Below are 15,626 nucleotides of genomic sequence, written 5' to 3' on the forward strand. Positions count from 1 at the left end.
GGCCCCCACACCGGCCATCTCGCCCCTCCGCCCATCGCCACTGCCCATCACTCACTCCCTGCAGCCCCACACTGCCATCACATCACCCCCACCTCTGTACTCCAGCCCATTCCAATATGGGTCACCTTAGGAAATGGCACCAAACTTGATTCAACTTCAGGACACACAGGACCCATCCTGCTTCAGGGCCCCTCAGAGTCCCACAACATGAGAGTGTTCCAAGGACACCCATGGCACAGTGCCAAGAAGACAGGAGCACCAGCCCACGGTGGGGGGTCGGGGGGGGGGCCCTGGAGTCACCTCACGTCTACTCCATGGGGCTCAGTCTCCACCCTCCTACACAAAGGTATTAAGAGTACAGAAAAGAATGTGATAAGGGAGACACACGTACTATTACGGAGTAATGGATAAGTCCACTGCAAATAAAGCCAACTTACAAGAAATATTTTCCTTCCTACTTCATACATGTGATCAGTCAATGCCTCGCAAAGGAAAATCTGACCATGACACGTGCTGAACTCTGAAGCACAAGCTAGGCTGATGGAAACAGACTAAGACAGCAATTGCCCCACTTCGGTGCTACCCATCTGTGATGTCAGATGCGAAACCGCAGCCTTTGTTGGTGCGAGCCACAGAAACCAGAGCAGGTCCAGCCCTCCGTGCATTCTGGCCTTGCTGGCCAAAGAGCGTGTGTTAACTTGTTCCCCTCCCGGGATACGCAGAAAGAACTATGGTCACACAAGGAAGGACAACGTATCTCCTCTGGTTGCCAGCGAGAACCCTAACTGGACGTTGTGTTCCTGGATTCGAAAAGTTCTTAGCATTTTTTCTGAAATGTCATCCACCAAACTTAGTAAAATGGTAACAGGTGCTAGAAATGAAGGAAAATAAATGGGACCTGTGTGAGCATCTTTCGCCTAAGAAACCAAACTCAAGAATAATGGTAGTGAGGGAGGGTGGTAAGCTCCGGAGGGGGAAAGAAAAAATGAAAAACTGTCTAAATTATTGTTAAAACTTTCTTGAAAAAAAATCATAGATAGTATTGCATGCCTCAGTCACCTGTAGAAGAGAGACATCTACGATACGTCAGGGTAGACAATAAATGGCTGGGTTGGAGCACCTCATTTACTTTTTAAGGTCCGTCATAAAATTTTATTAATGGCATCTTAAATGTAAATACGTAGAAAGAAAGTGCCAGAAGAGTAGGAACTTAAGAAGAAAATCCGTATCCTTTGCTAGAAGTAAATAATGAGTAACTGGAAGCAGATGCTTCTGTCTCTAACACGTTAGTTTGCTGACCCTTCAACTTTGACACCTGCTTCTAGAATCATGGAAAATCAGCATATATTATGTACCAGACTGTAAATAAATGCTTCTCTGCTGTTCACTACAATGTAGTAAAATAAGCTTACGCTCAAAAGGCAGCTGGGAAAGGGCCAGATGGATTTTCGGGGCTGGGAATAAGTGACACGCCTGGGGAAGGGGCCCCCCGCCACAATTACGCGCCCAAGCATTCACCACGGAGCACTTACAATGAGCTCGGAATCCCGCCCCATGGAAATGACAGTTCGGTTCACTGTCCGCAGAAGCTTCTCCATGATGATCTGGACATGCCTCTGAGTTGGCCCCTGGAGGAAGACACAGCAGTGAAAACCAACACCTAAGACCATCATTAACATGCAAGCCTCGGCAGTTGTCACTGAATCCATTTACCCTGTAAAGAGTAAATCAATTATAACCCTTAACGAGATGAAGAACGGCCCTTGTCAAAGGCAAAAGCCTTCACAAAGAAAACGCAACGCATCTTATTAATTATAGTCCATTAGTGATAATTTGTTATATAATCATAGTAATTGAATTTAAGCAAACCTTAAAAATAAAAGCAAATCTGTTTAAACAATATAATGTTTATGATCCCTGATTAGCCCACCAATTAGTTTTCTAGAGACCCTTGGCCATTTGTAAGTGGAAAGCAGGAAGATAACAGCCATAGATTGCTCTGCCTGTCAAGTTCGAAAAACCTGGGCATCCAGCACCTGGAATTCAATGTATTTATTTTAGCACATTATCTAAAATCCATAATGTGCCATGGATTCTTCCATCGGGAAAAACGTGCTCTTTTATTTTGTGTGTGATGGGATGAACTTGGCCTGAACTTGGAACTTGTTTAAATACGTTCTCGCGGTGCTCACACACAAGGCCAGGGCAGGAATCACCTTTGAGGCTGGGCCATACATACACTTCACTCCCAACCTTCTCCCCTTTAAGACAAAGGCAGGCCCTGGAAGGGGGCCTAGAAGCTGGCCATTGGATTAAGGCTTCTAGAAGCTTCCAAAGGCAACTCCCCTGGAAGAGCTGATATAGCCACCCTTGCTATGAAGTGATTCAATCTGATCTCTTTCTTCAAAGGCACTCACCAGGCTCCGAGAGAACGAATCCCTGCAGGAAGGAAGTGGGCAGAACGGGTATGTGTGTGTGTTGACTGGGAAGGTGTCCAGAGGTCACAGGGGGAGAGAGCAAAGACTAAGCCCTGCTGACCTTGAAAACCTGGCCCATCTGTCCCCTGCTGGAGGCACATGGATGGACACAGACCTGTACAGGCACAACCGGAGAGACGGCGAGTTCGTGCATGTGCACATCTGTGCACAGCTGTGTATGGTGGGTGTGTTGGCGATGGGAAGGCACAGGGTCAGCCTTTTGCACGTGTGCTCACACCCACTTCTGATTTCAAAAAAAGGTCCACAGACTAAGCAAACAATTTACAAATACAAAAAGAAAAACCATTTAAAAAGACAAAGACTAGCTAAGAAGGCACAGAAGGAAATGACTGGTGGGTTGTGGAATCTGGGGAAGGAGGCATGGGGCCGTTCTTCTCAAAACTCTAGGAAACACCAATGACTTAAAAAAAAAACCACTATGTGCATGTATTACTTTATTAAAATAAGAATTGGGGTGCCCGGGTGGCTCAGTCGGTTGGGCGTCTGACTTCGGCTCAGGTCATGATCTCGCGGTTCGTGAGTTCGAGCCCCGCGTCGGGCTCTGTGCTGACAGCTCGGAGCCTGGAGCCTGCTTCCGATTCTGTGTCTTCCTCTCTCTCTGCCCTTTCCCTACTCTCACCCTGTCTCTCTCTCTCTCAAAAATAAATGTTAAAAAAAATTTTCTTAAATAAGAATTAGGAAAAAGGAATGTAGATAATAGCCTCCATCTGCACATTTCCAGTTTCTTTTTTAATGTTTATTTTGAGAGAAAGAGAGTGCGAGCGGGGGAGGGGCAGAGAGAGAGGGAGACACAGAATCCGAACCAGGCATCAGGCCCCGAGCTGTCAGCACAGAGCTTGAACTCAGGAACCACGAGATCATGACCTGAGCCGAAGTCAAATACTTAACCCACGGAGCCACCCAGGTCCCCCGTCCAGTTTTTAACATCAAAGTCATTTTCTGACCTTAAAGGTCAAAATCAAAAATCAGTCTTGGGGAGGCATTCGCCTGAGAAGTGACAGGAAGTAAACTTAAAATAAAAAAAAAAAAAAAGATGTTTTTACATTATTATCATACTTCGTGCATAAAGAAAAATCCCTGAAGGGTACCACTCAACAGAGAGAAACAGGCAACCCATAAAGTAAAGGAATCCAATGCGCCTTCCGTGAGGCGGGGTCTCGCTTCCCGCCGCGGCCATTACTCACCACATCCTTCCTGTACAGAACCTCCAAAATGTTGCTGAGCAGGTGGCAGCAGGCCTCCAGGTCTTCTTGTCTCTCCAGATGGTACTTGAGCTGATCGGTCATCATGGGAAGCAGGATCTCTCTGCAGTCTGCAGGGGACACGGGGTTGCGAGTCAGCAGGGGACCCACCAAGATGCAACTCTATTTGCTAGAAGCTTGTTTTCGTAGCATGTTACATTGTTTCCAGCATGTTACATTTACTTTCTCGCATGTGTGAAACTGACATCTGGAGCCGGTCAGATGGCGGGATGCAGGGAGAAATCGTGTCTACCGCTATGGAAATAATTTACACACAAACACACGCGCACACGTCTATGGGTGTGTCTCCTTGTAAATGCACAATAAATAACCCACAAACATATATAAGCACATTTTCACGTACGTCCCATGGTGTGCACACAGATCTAAACACAGACACACATGCTGGGGATTTTGACTGGTTTTCTGTGCTGAAGTATAAATTCATTGACTCACAACTTTAAAAGAAATACTCCTCACAACAAATATTTTTTGAATTGCAGCTATTCTTACTTTTTCCTAGGAGGACCAAAGCGTGGTTTCCTTCTACTCCCTTATGCCTCATAAATGTTTCTGAGCTAGGCCAGGTCATCGACTTACTAAATTCCCCGCTTGATCTTTGCTCATTCTGGGCAAACTTCTGCTGGGCTCACACCTGCACCGGGACAGTCTGCAGGGGTGCTGAGAGCTCAGGCTCTGGAGAGAGGCCGTCTGAGTTAAAGTTCTCCTCCCTTCCTGGCAGGGACATCTTGGGCAGCTCCTGATACCCCTGAGACTCGGCTTCCTCATCTCTTAACAAGGACACGATGGCTCTAGCTACTCACAGGTTTGGGGTACGGGGTACTTCCTCCCACGAGGATAAGGACGAAGGCTTAGGCCTGGTTAGATGCTTAGGACAAGGTGCTCGCTCTTATGACTTATGATAGATCCAGGAGATGAGCCACAGCTTCTCTCTGGCCTCCCAGACCCCTGAGCTAATGCACAGGCAAGTGAAAGAGAGAGAAGTGAGGGAGTAGGCACTGGCTTGGAGATGAGAGTCAGGGAGGCCTCCTTTAGGAGGCAGGACCTTCACCTGCTGACAAGAGGAATGGCAATTTCCCACATGGGGCAGGCAATCAAGGAATGAGAAACCTGGACACAGAGTCAGGCAGGCGGGAGCATATGACACATTCAAGAGACACATGCACAGGTGGAGGGTGGGGAGAGGAGGAAAGGGCTAAAAGGCCAGACAGGCAGCTGGATACCAGCATGCACATGATGGGTAAGGTCAAGAAAGTTGGGAAAACCAACATGCTGATGGGGGCGGGGAGAGATGTGATCAGAGCAAAAGACGAGAGTCCCTCTGGCGTGGCGCACGGGTAGGGCAGCGGAGACAGGAGGGAGAGAAACCGTCATTTAGCCCCTGCAATCGACCAGGCAAGAAACAGTAAAGGCCTGACCTCCGGCTGCAGTGGTGAGTTTGAAAGAGGCCTTGAGGAAGAGAAAACTGGAGGCAGGCTGGACCCGGGGCTCGGTGATGGAAGGTGGCAGATAAAGGAGAGTCAAACACAACGCTCCAAGTCCTGGTAATGATGTGTCATCCAAGGAGCCACGTGATGCCATCCAAAGAGAGGAATGTGAGAAAAGAAGGGTATTTTTAAAAGGAGGGAGAAAAGGACAAGGGTTCAGTTTTGGACAAGTGGAGTCTGAGTTGCCTGTTGGACACCCAAGTGGCCCCATCTACTAGGCAAATGGAGAGAGGGTTCTAGACATTATTTCTGGTTTAGAAACACAGACGAAAGGATCGCCAGCCTCTAGGCAGCAATGAAAGCCACTAAGACCATCAAAGGGAATATGCAAAGAGAGCAGAAAACTGACCAACATCAGGATGTAGGTGTTAGAACAGGAAATGTGCAGGACACAAAGGTGGAGAGAGCCAGGATGTGGGAGGAGGCAGACAAGTGATGCCACCCAAACAAGGGAGCACAGTGATCAAGGTGGCCAAGTACGGTGGCAAGAATGGGTGGAACAGAACAAGCTTGGGGCGTGGCAGTGAGAGGCACACAGAGCCCCCTGAGGCAGCTTCCTGGAATGGCTGAGCGGGGACGAAAAATGGAAAACAGCTCCCGGGAGCACGGCTGTGTAATGGAGGGACACTGGGGTGTAGGGACGAAAGAACATCTGGATTTTCCTTTGTGCTTCAGATGGGAGCAGAGAAAAGGATGTTCAGAAAATTAAAGAACAACAAGGACACGAACATGAAGGAGACTGAGGATGAAACGTAATTACTCCTCCAGGTGGGAGAGCCCAGTTAACTCCAGTACCGTCCTGCCCTCCCAACAGGAGCGACGTGTTCCCACCGCCCCAGTTCTGCTTGTGAAACCAGCCCAGCCACCGCCGTCCCCTTTAAAACGCAGAGCACGACAGAACAGACGGCAGTGCTCCCAAACATTAGATATACTTAGCTTGTCTCAGGATTTCACATGGTGGGCTTACGTTAATGACGCATAAAAGCATGTTTCGCACTAATGTTTCCTGAACTCTTTTAACAGAAGAAAAAAAGGAGCACGTAGCGTTGAAATGGCTCCCGTAAGTATGCTGTGACCCACGTAGAAGACTTTCCCAGGAGTACACGGTCATGAAGGCTCAGAGGTGCAGGTGGGAGTGGGGTGCAGGCGGGAAGCATCAAGGACACAGAAACAGCACAAACCCTGCTGCACCTCCTTCCAGGGAACCGCACCTACGAAGCTCAGGCTCAGGCTTTTGCAAACCCCGTTACGATTTATCCCCTTGAAAAGGACTAACAGCTACTCCATTTTTCCAGAAAGTGTTTTGCCCAGTGATTATATGATTTCACTTGTCGACTTCACAATAAGAGTAATCAATACTTAATGTATGAGGTGCTAACGTGCTGTGCATCTTCTGGGCAGCAGCCGGGCTCACCTTACTGGCTACAATGACAGGACTCACCAGAGGTCAGGCAGTGAGACACATGGCACGCGAAGAAGGCGCTATCCTGTGGGGACCATGACAGTCCTTCCACATCTGTGTTCGCGGATGTCGGGGCCCTCCCCTTCTCAGCCAACCTTCCCTGTGATGTCAGCAGATGAAGTCACCAAGGAGACCATCTCCCAAATACCAGAGCCCCGTAAACTCACAGGGGAAGTGCTCCAAAGAGCCGAGACCTGCTGTCAGTGCAGAAGCCTGCACGGGTGTCCGAGAGCTGCCCAAGGACCAAGCCAGTGCAAGGGAAACGCGACAAGAAAACTCCCTGTGGCAGTGAACCCAGACTGAAGATGCATCGGCCCCAAATGCTGACCCACTGAACACACGCATCCCGCAAGCACTCCAAAGCCCAGGGTCTTTCCTACAGAACCTCAGTGTTCACAAATGGCAACCACCTTCGGTAGCCCTTGACGTGCTGACCTCAATCACAACACCACATCCAGGGTAAAGACTACACGGCAACCTCCTAGAACCCAACAGACTGGAAGGTCTCCTGGCAAACCCATCCAGGTCCAGCCCTGTTGGCGGCCATCTTCACAGCCCCTGGCAAGACGTCACCAGGATGATGGGCTTCGTTCCCTTCAGCCTGAAAGCCATCACCCAGCTTAACCGCCCTCACCGGGGGGCCAAGCCCTTGGTCGCCCCTGTCCATCGGGGCATCTGTATCACTGCCACCGTCTCGGAGATCTCCAAGACATCTGAGGGAGAAGCTGCGGCCAGGAATCCCCGGACTCTGACAACATGATTAAGGAAAACAAATGACTTTCAGCTAAACCAAACAAGCTGAGGAGGAACCCAACAGAGGGAGAAGACCGGCCCAGGTTGGGAGGAGGAGTGTGTCTGCGAACAGTCTTAGAAAATCAGAGGAACACAGCTCTGGCCCCAGGGATGGCCGAAATGGCCCGCCAGCCTCCGGTACCCGGATGCCCTGGCCGAGTTCCATCCCTTCCCACCCCATTTATCTGTCACGCTGGACAGGCAGTTGTTGACTCCACCGTTCTCAGAGGTAATTGAGTGTGTGAGTGTCATTTGTCAGAATTACTCCGGGGTGAAGAAGTGACGGCAGCCCTGTTCATCTTCGACAGGAGATGCTGTCACCATCTTCAGCTCCCTGGTGCCGGGCACGCCCACCTGCTACCCAAACCTGGGGTCTGCGTGTCAGCTGCGTTCCTTTGTCATCCAGCCCCTCTTGATGAGAAACCACCAAACTTTGGGAAACGTCACTGCCATTTTGTCACGTCGGAAGACATTTCACTCTCTCAGCCCCGAGAACATAAAACCCCCTTTGTTGGAATCCTTCTGATGGACCCATAACCGCAAGCTGGATGTTTCCGCAGCTCGTCAGTCCTTCGTCACCCGCCGCACCCATGGGAGCTTAGGACAAAGGGGAGACAGGGGAGCGGGGAGAATGAAAGGCGCCAATGCTCGCAGAAGGACCTCAGGAAGGCTTCCGACACTCCAGCCCCAGGACGGAGCTCTGGAGACAGGTGCCTGGGCACCCGGGCTGTCCTCAGAGGCCACAGTGACCTCAGCAGGCATCTCATGCAGGCCTCCAAGGACACAGGGTCAGAGGACAGCTGCATCCTCCAGAAACACGTCCCAGGCCCCCAGGAAGGACCATGCCCGAGAGACCTTCAGAGGCCGGGGGGACCAAAGCTGGAGGCAAACCAATCAGCAAGTCCCGTTGTGACCCGTGATCTGTAGGCCCCGGCAGGACTCACTGACAGACCCGGGCACGGGTGCCGGGCGTGTGGACCGCTGTGACACCTGGGTCAGCCATCTTTTGTCCGTGCCGGAATACAATCTCCGTGAGAAGGGGTCCTGTTCTCACCGAGGGGAGCCCCCCACCCGCCACACGCATACACATAAACTAGGACCTGAGTGTGCGTGCTCCTCCTTGGAGGCCAGCTGTCACACTATCCTTGGTTCTTTATCTGTAAACCACAGCGCCCGGCTCCCCTTCAGGGGTGACGAGGGACCTGCGGTGCGAGCCGCCCTGTCCTGTCCTCGGAAGACGTCATCGTAACAAGATCTCTCCCCACTTTCTGGTGACCCAGTTTCACTGGACAGTGTCCGAGGCTGTCAGGACAGGAGTGTGCAGATACACGTGCGCATGTGCGAGCGCATGTGCGAGAGCCGGTGGGGGCCACGTGCAACTATAGGCACACAGTATCGGAGGACAGGTATGCAGTGAGAAGCCAGTCCCCTCCCAGTGTGACCCCCCCCCCCCCCACCAAAGCACACCCACACTGGCCTCCCAACACTCGTCTTCCAGAGGGAGACAGTCCCCAAGAGGGACCTCTTGCTCCACATTTCGGTCAACTGTTGGGTCTCTTCCAGAAGCGGTGGGCGCACGCCCTACCTAACACCCACGCCTCTCAGCTTCTACCCCGACGTCAAGTCCAAAACTCAAGAGCACAGAGGACAGTACAGCACACACACGCTCACACACACCGCACAGTATCCGCACTCGCACCACACTCACTACACACACCCACACACTACACACCCACACACACACCATACGCACCCACCCACACACTATATGCACACATACCCACACACACTCATGCTTTCGATGAACAATTTTAAAGCATCAGATGCAGTCTCTGGCAGCTGAGAAACAGGGATCTCCTGTCATATTCTGAATGTCCCAACTCAGTGTCCTGAATACCCTTCCCCCTGAACTAAGTGCCATTTCTGTCCCATGATTCATGCCAACAGTCCAATTAGGTCCAAGGCAGATGGCCTGGGAAACTGGCAAACCCCCCACAAACAAATAAACTCTTGTATTTTTAACAGAAAACACATTTTAAATAAACTACCCACAACTAATCACTTGGAAAACAGCTACAATAAATATTTGACTAGAAGCTTAGGGACCAGGGTCACTCTTCAATTTTGGGACACCGGACTCTCTTCAAGGTCCAGTTTCCCCACACAGATCAAGAAACAATAAAATCCACCCTCCTCACTCTCTGCTTTGGGTCTTGGGCAAGTTACTTAACACTCTCTAAGCCTTGGAGTGCTTGGGTGACTCAGTCAGTTAAGCATCTGACCTCGACTCAGGTCATTATCTCACAGCTCGCAGGTTCGAGCCCTGTGTCCAGCTCTGTGCCGACAGCTCAGAGCCTGGAGCCTGCTTTAGATTCTGTGTCTCCCTCTCTCTCTGCCTCTCTCTCACACTCTCAAAACTAAATAAACATTTTAAAAATAAAAAAAAAATACTCCCTAAGCCTTAATTTTTCTTATCTGCAAAATGGGGCTGTTTACCTGTGAGGTTCATGGTGAGAATCATATGGTATAATGTATGCATTTGGCAAATAGGAACATTTAATAAATGACAGCTGCCAATACAAGTGCTAGAAATAAAATCATCATACAAAGTCAGTCTTTTCAACAAAAAGTACACAAAGACTAACGCCTTCGAGCTGCCCTATCCAAGAGGGGAGCTGGTGACCACTTGAAATACAGCTGGCAGCACTGAGAGATGGAATTTTCCGTTTCAGTTAATTTTTAAGTAATTTAGATGTAAATGAAAAAAAATGACACTTGCTTATTGGAAACAATGGTATGGAACACCTGGAACAAGTTGGGTGTGTGAATTCACTTCTCAGCGGTAAATTTTATTAAATGTGAAAAATGCAGATTAAGGATCCGTGATGAAAATCTAGCATCCAAATTGAGATGGGCTGTAGGCGTCAAAAACCACACTGGATTTCAGAGACCCAGGGTGGAAAAAAGGAATGAAAAACTATGTCATTAGTAATATTTAGATTGAAGTCATGTTCAGATGGTATTTTAGATAAATCATTAAAATTAATTTCAGCAACTGTGTTGTACTTTTTTTTTTTTTAATGTGGCCTCTAGAAAGTTATAAATTGCATATGTGGCTCACATTCTATTTGTGTTGGACAGCAGGGTCTCAGAGCATGCTAGGAGGCAGATGTTAAAGACCTCCTGTGTGATTTCTCATCTTAATGAACTGGTGTTCGTCAACGGAAGGAGAATCGAGGCCACAGCAGATTTCTCCTATCAGATCTGCCTTCACGTGTATGTGACCGCAGGGTTGCTACTGCCTGTTAGGCTGAGTCGAGGCAGAGATACGACCCACAGGGAGGCCAGAACTAGCTGGCACGGCTCTCCTGATCTTCCCCACGGTAAGAGGGGAGCGCTGTCAGCCCAGCGCAGACTGCCAGGAAGGGGCAGGCAAGCCCGGTGGACCCAGGCTTCACACAAATCAGCTGTGGGGATCAGAGGTCCCAGCCACCCTGCTCCACCCGCCTCTCCCAGTGTGATCCACTATGATTACAGACAGCAATAATTCGACATCTGTTCGTCCTCAGCTGTGCAGGCTGAAGCCATGATGATTAATGCTCTGGTAATGGGCACAAAGTAAAAAATATTAATCTTTATAAAAGGTATTCAAAAGGCATCATCAGCTTATAAATGTCCAAGTAGAATATCCGTCTATAACCCCATTACGGCTCTACATTAAGGCAAGATGCAAATTCGAGAATGAATTTGTCCATTTAAAACATTCGTTTTATGAACACTGAGTAATGTGCTGCTTAATTTTTAGTTTGGTCACATTAAACAAATGATCCATAAAGTGCATTTAATAACCTTGAGCCTGTTACATAGAACTGAGATCCAGATTAACACTTTTAATGAGAATTAAACAGTAGGAGCTATATAAATGGGGGATGCTGGTTACTCATTTGTTACAGACACTCATCTTATTTTCCAACTCTCTAAGAACTCTGTGCCCTCATGATTCAATTGGTTCAAATGATTTTCTCCCTCCATATAAGTCTTCAAACAACAGAAATGCAGAAAATGGAGCCATCAACAGAAGGGATCACGGGAGCCATCTACTTATGTCCAGATTGACAGATGGGGTGCCAGGAGCCAGAGTAAAGGGACATGCGGGGATTGCACCACTAAGCAGCCGAGCCAGAATTAGGTGTCTGATCCCGGAGATAGAGCTCCTTAGAATAAACGATCCATACATGTGCACGTGCACGTAAACATGTGTGGCTCGGGTATCTTTACACGTCAAGTGCAGATTACGTTTTTCCAAGCATCATTTTAAGGCAGCAAGCCATAAACATTGGTAGTATGAGGAGAATCCATTCACACGGACTAACTCTAAGTATGTCACTTTTCCTTTTTGAGCTGTAGTTTCTTTGTCAGTGTTTTGGTCAGAAGCTCCTCAGCACCACTCACCTGAGGGCTGGAACTATCAGAAATAAGATAATCTGCATGTGAACTTTCTGCCCAATGTCACAGAATCTTAACTGAGAGGATGACATAGAAATTAAAAGAATTTAATTTATTGAAAATTGGAAGGAGGACGTGGCAGCATAGAGACTGTATAGCAATGGGAAAAGAAGCTGATCAAAGATGTCTTCTGGATGAAATCACTAGACATAATAAAAAATGTGTCATAAGGGTGCCTGGGTGGTTCAGTCAGCTAAGTGCCCAAATCTTGGTTTTGGCTCAGGTCATGATCTCATGGTCATGAGACTGAGCTGCTTTGGGTTCCACATTGGGCATGGAGTCTGCTTAAGAGTCTCTCTCTCTCTCCCTCTGCCCCCCACCCCCGTTCAATTGCATGCATGCAAGCTCTCTTGTCACTCTGTCAGATAGATAGGAAGGAAGGAAGGAAGGAAGGAAGGAAGGAAGGAAGGAGAAAAGAAAAGAGAAAGAGAGAAAGAGAGAGAGAAAGAGAGAAAGAGAGAAAGAGAGAAAGAGAGAAAGAAAGAAAGAAAGAAAGAAAGAAAGAAAGAAAGAAAGAAAGAAAGAAAGAAAGAGTCATCTTTTTGGAAGAAGGAATAGAGCAGCAGATATTTTAGATCCCTCAGTTTTGAGAAATTTAATAATAGGGGTTAAACATTCATTAGTATTGCAGTAATAAATAATTTTTCAGAAGGAATGAAAGAACCACCAACAGAGAAAAATCACAAATGATTCCCATTTACAAGTAGATGAAAAAGTTAAAAGATTACGTTGGAAGTACCAGTCATAGTGTCGAAACCATAAGGTCTGATCCACTCCATCCTCAAGGATAGTCTACGTACTCAGGGAAGGGTTTATGCAACAAAAATAAAATGGGGTCTTAAAGGAAAACCTGGGAGTGGACAGGCTGACCTGGACTCCTCCAACTGTTACAGACAAGTTGCTGTAGATACCATATCACACAGGCACAGAGCTAATCTCATAGGGCTTGGAAGGAACCATGAACTGCAGAGACTCAGAGGCATGCCATCGTGGTGCCTTCTGTGAGCATTACTAGATATCGGAGAATCAAGGCAGCCTCTTCTAAGATTGCTCTCCTTGTTCCCAACATCAAACAACAGGGAAAGGAGCCCACTCAGAGGGTGGGTGCAGAACAGAGAATCAACTGTGATAAAGGTTGGACCAACTACACCATGAGGAACTGTTGGCACCACCAATCTGATCACGGATAAGAGTCCCTGCTGTGAAAAAGAAGAAAAAAGTATGAAAATTCCACAAGCACAATACCGTGTTTCTACTTGTTTGTTTATGCGTAGTTTACATTTATTTATGTGTTCATCTATTCATGTATTTGTGTTTTGTCTTGTTCCATATGGCATCTGAAGTAAATTCGGTATTCAGAATGTATTACTCATATAGTGGGTGTGAAATAGTTTGAGTGGGTGATGGATTTTTAATAAGACAACCCCTCAATCAGCACCAGAGTGGTGGACAGCTCCCCGACTGGGATTTTGCTTACAGATTTGGATTTGTGGTTTAACTCCTGGGCCCTTCCTTATCTGTAAATTAGGAGAATTACTCTTTTCCAATTACACATTTTTAAGCTGATGGCTCTGAAGCCTCTCAGAGGAATCAAACTTGCTATCCAACAGTGCTGAGCACATGGTAGGTGTTCAGCAAATTATAATTAAGAAATTGAGTTGACCCTCCTAGGTTGTGCTGTTTTAACAAACAGTCTTTTCAAATGCTCATATAATGAATGATACACAGTGATATATAGAATGAGATATGAAAAAGGTATAGTACTTTACAGATAAAGATTAAAATATTCTCAAAAACAGAAGAGGAGAAAATGATTTCACATTCCACTATTATTTCAAGAACCAGTCTTTGGGGTTCAAAGCCAGTAACATTCCTTAGAAGTCAGCCAGCACAACTACCTAGTTAAGTATTCTGGACTGCTCTACGCGTAGTACGTTATGTGACTATGGTACATGATAGTCGCAACCCCAATTTTTCTTTCTGTACAATATCCCTCAAGTTAACAAAACTACTATAGAGTAGCTCTGGGTTTAAGATCCCTTCAATAAAGAGAAATATCTCTCCATTTTCCACAGTGGAGAAGCTCAAGAGATTTTTTATTTATGGATCAAAAGCATTAAGAAGGTATATTTTATTATAAATCTATATTAAACATATAGCTATTCTTTCTACAATTTAAGGCAAAAGAAATTGATTAATAGAGTGGTTTTAAGAAATATGAATTTTATAACTGGGATTAATCACAACAAAAATAGTCTAGAAATCTGACTTCAATATTTCCTAATAGCTGGTCCCAACAGGTATCTGAGCCTTTGCCCTCAGATTTCAAAGGGCTGCTGTAACTAATGTTTCTACTATTAAAAAGGAGAGTTTCACTCTGCTTGATAAGTGGAAGAATCATTCACCTTGAAAATAAGAATGAGGAAGGTAATTTAAGTTCTTTAGGCCTACATTTTGAAGAAGCGCTGTATTGTTCAAAAATGAAACACAAATGAAGTTTTATGAGGCTGATGAACACTGTCTAAAAGGAGCCTGTTCACTATATTGAAAGAAACAGCCATGGGAATGGCCAGAAAATAAGGGACTGGCACGTTTCCCATTCCTACTCACTACCAGATTCCAACCATCAGGGGGAAAAAACAAACCCCAAAATGAAAAACAAACAGAGGGGTGCCAGTGAATAGAGAGCTCAAAACAACATAATCCAGCAAGAGTATTAAACTACTGTCAAGACCATAAGGGGATTATCTTTCCACTAAATCTTTAAATCTCTACTCTTCCAATCTTGCACTACCCTCTAAAAACGAGTTTAAGACACAATGGTAAATTCACGGTAAACTCTAAAGAAAATCTCTCCATTGGTTTGGTTGCTTTCAATATGGGAATATGGAAGGGCTAGCTCCTGAAAGATGAAGAAAATGATGTGGTGATAATTGGAATGAACTTTCCCAAAGGTCTCTGGTTCAGATCCACGGCGGAGAGGAACCCATGTGGGTAAGGGCGTGCATTTCAGAAGCTCCCTCACCTTAACACAAAGGCACCTTGCAAATACGTCCAATGCTCTTGACTAATTTGAAAGTTAATGCTATCTGGTTGATTCCTTTTTTCCTCACTGCTTTAACATTAATGTAAAACATTTTTGTGAGCAGAAATCCCAAACCTTGGTGTCTTAGTGTTTATTTTAATTTAATTACATTGAAACTTTTCATTTCTATAATAGGATTGAAGCTTTAATTTTCACAGCTTTTGTCAGATATGTGGGCAACAATGTAATCACAGGGGAACGAAGCTACAAATGCACAAATTATGAAGCTCTGACCTTTCCGTCTCTTTGTATCTTGCTTTGAAAATCTGCTCACTCCACACCACAGATTATATGCAAGAGTCATCTTTTTGTGAAGCACATAATCTATTTAACCAGCTTTCAAGTAGTCAAGTCACATCGCGAGACAACGCTTGGAAGCCATTACTGCCCATTCATTGACTCCCGTGCACAGCATGCTGAGGAGTCCGACGCCCTTCGCCTCCACGCGGGAGCAGGAGTGGGGACATCCAAGGTGGAGTTGAGATACCGGCCCGGGAACCAGCCCGTCTGCACACCCTGCCTTTCCCGAAACAA

General features: G+C 46.7%; 1 protein-coding gene across 4 annotated transcripts in view; it reads right to left on the minus strand.

Moving 5' to 3' along the window:
* Positions 1 to 15,626, minus strand: part of DOCK1 (dedicator of cytokinesis 1) — a 528,429-nt gene that overhangs the window by 316,370 nt on the left and 196,433 nt on the right. For all 4 annotated transcript variants that reach the window (XM_030333989.2, XM_030333990.1, XM_030333988.1 and 1 more), the window contains exons 26-27: positions 3,683 to 3,810; positions 1,533 to 1,628 (exon numbers count right to left, since the gene is read on the minus strand). In XM_030333989.2, the coding sequence (XP_030189849.1) occupies positions 1,533 to 1,628; positions 3,683 to 3,810 (224 nt within the window). The remainder of the gene's footprint in view (positions 1 to 1,532; positions 1,629 to 3,682; positions 3,811 to 15,626) is intronic.

The sequence above is a fragment of the Lynx canadensis genome, chromosome D2 (assembly GCF_007474595.2).
Source record: "Lynx canadensis isolate LIC74 chromosome D2, mLynCan4.pri.v2, whole genome shotgun sequence".
NCBI classification, from domain to species: Eukaryota; Metazoa; Chordata; class Mammalia; order Carnivora; family Felidae; genus Lynx; species Lynx canadensis.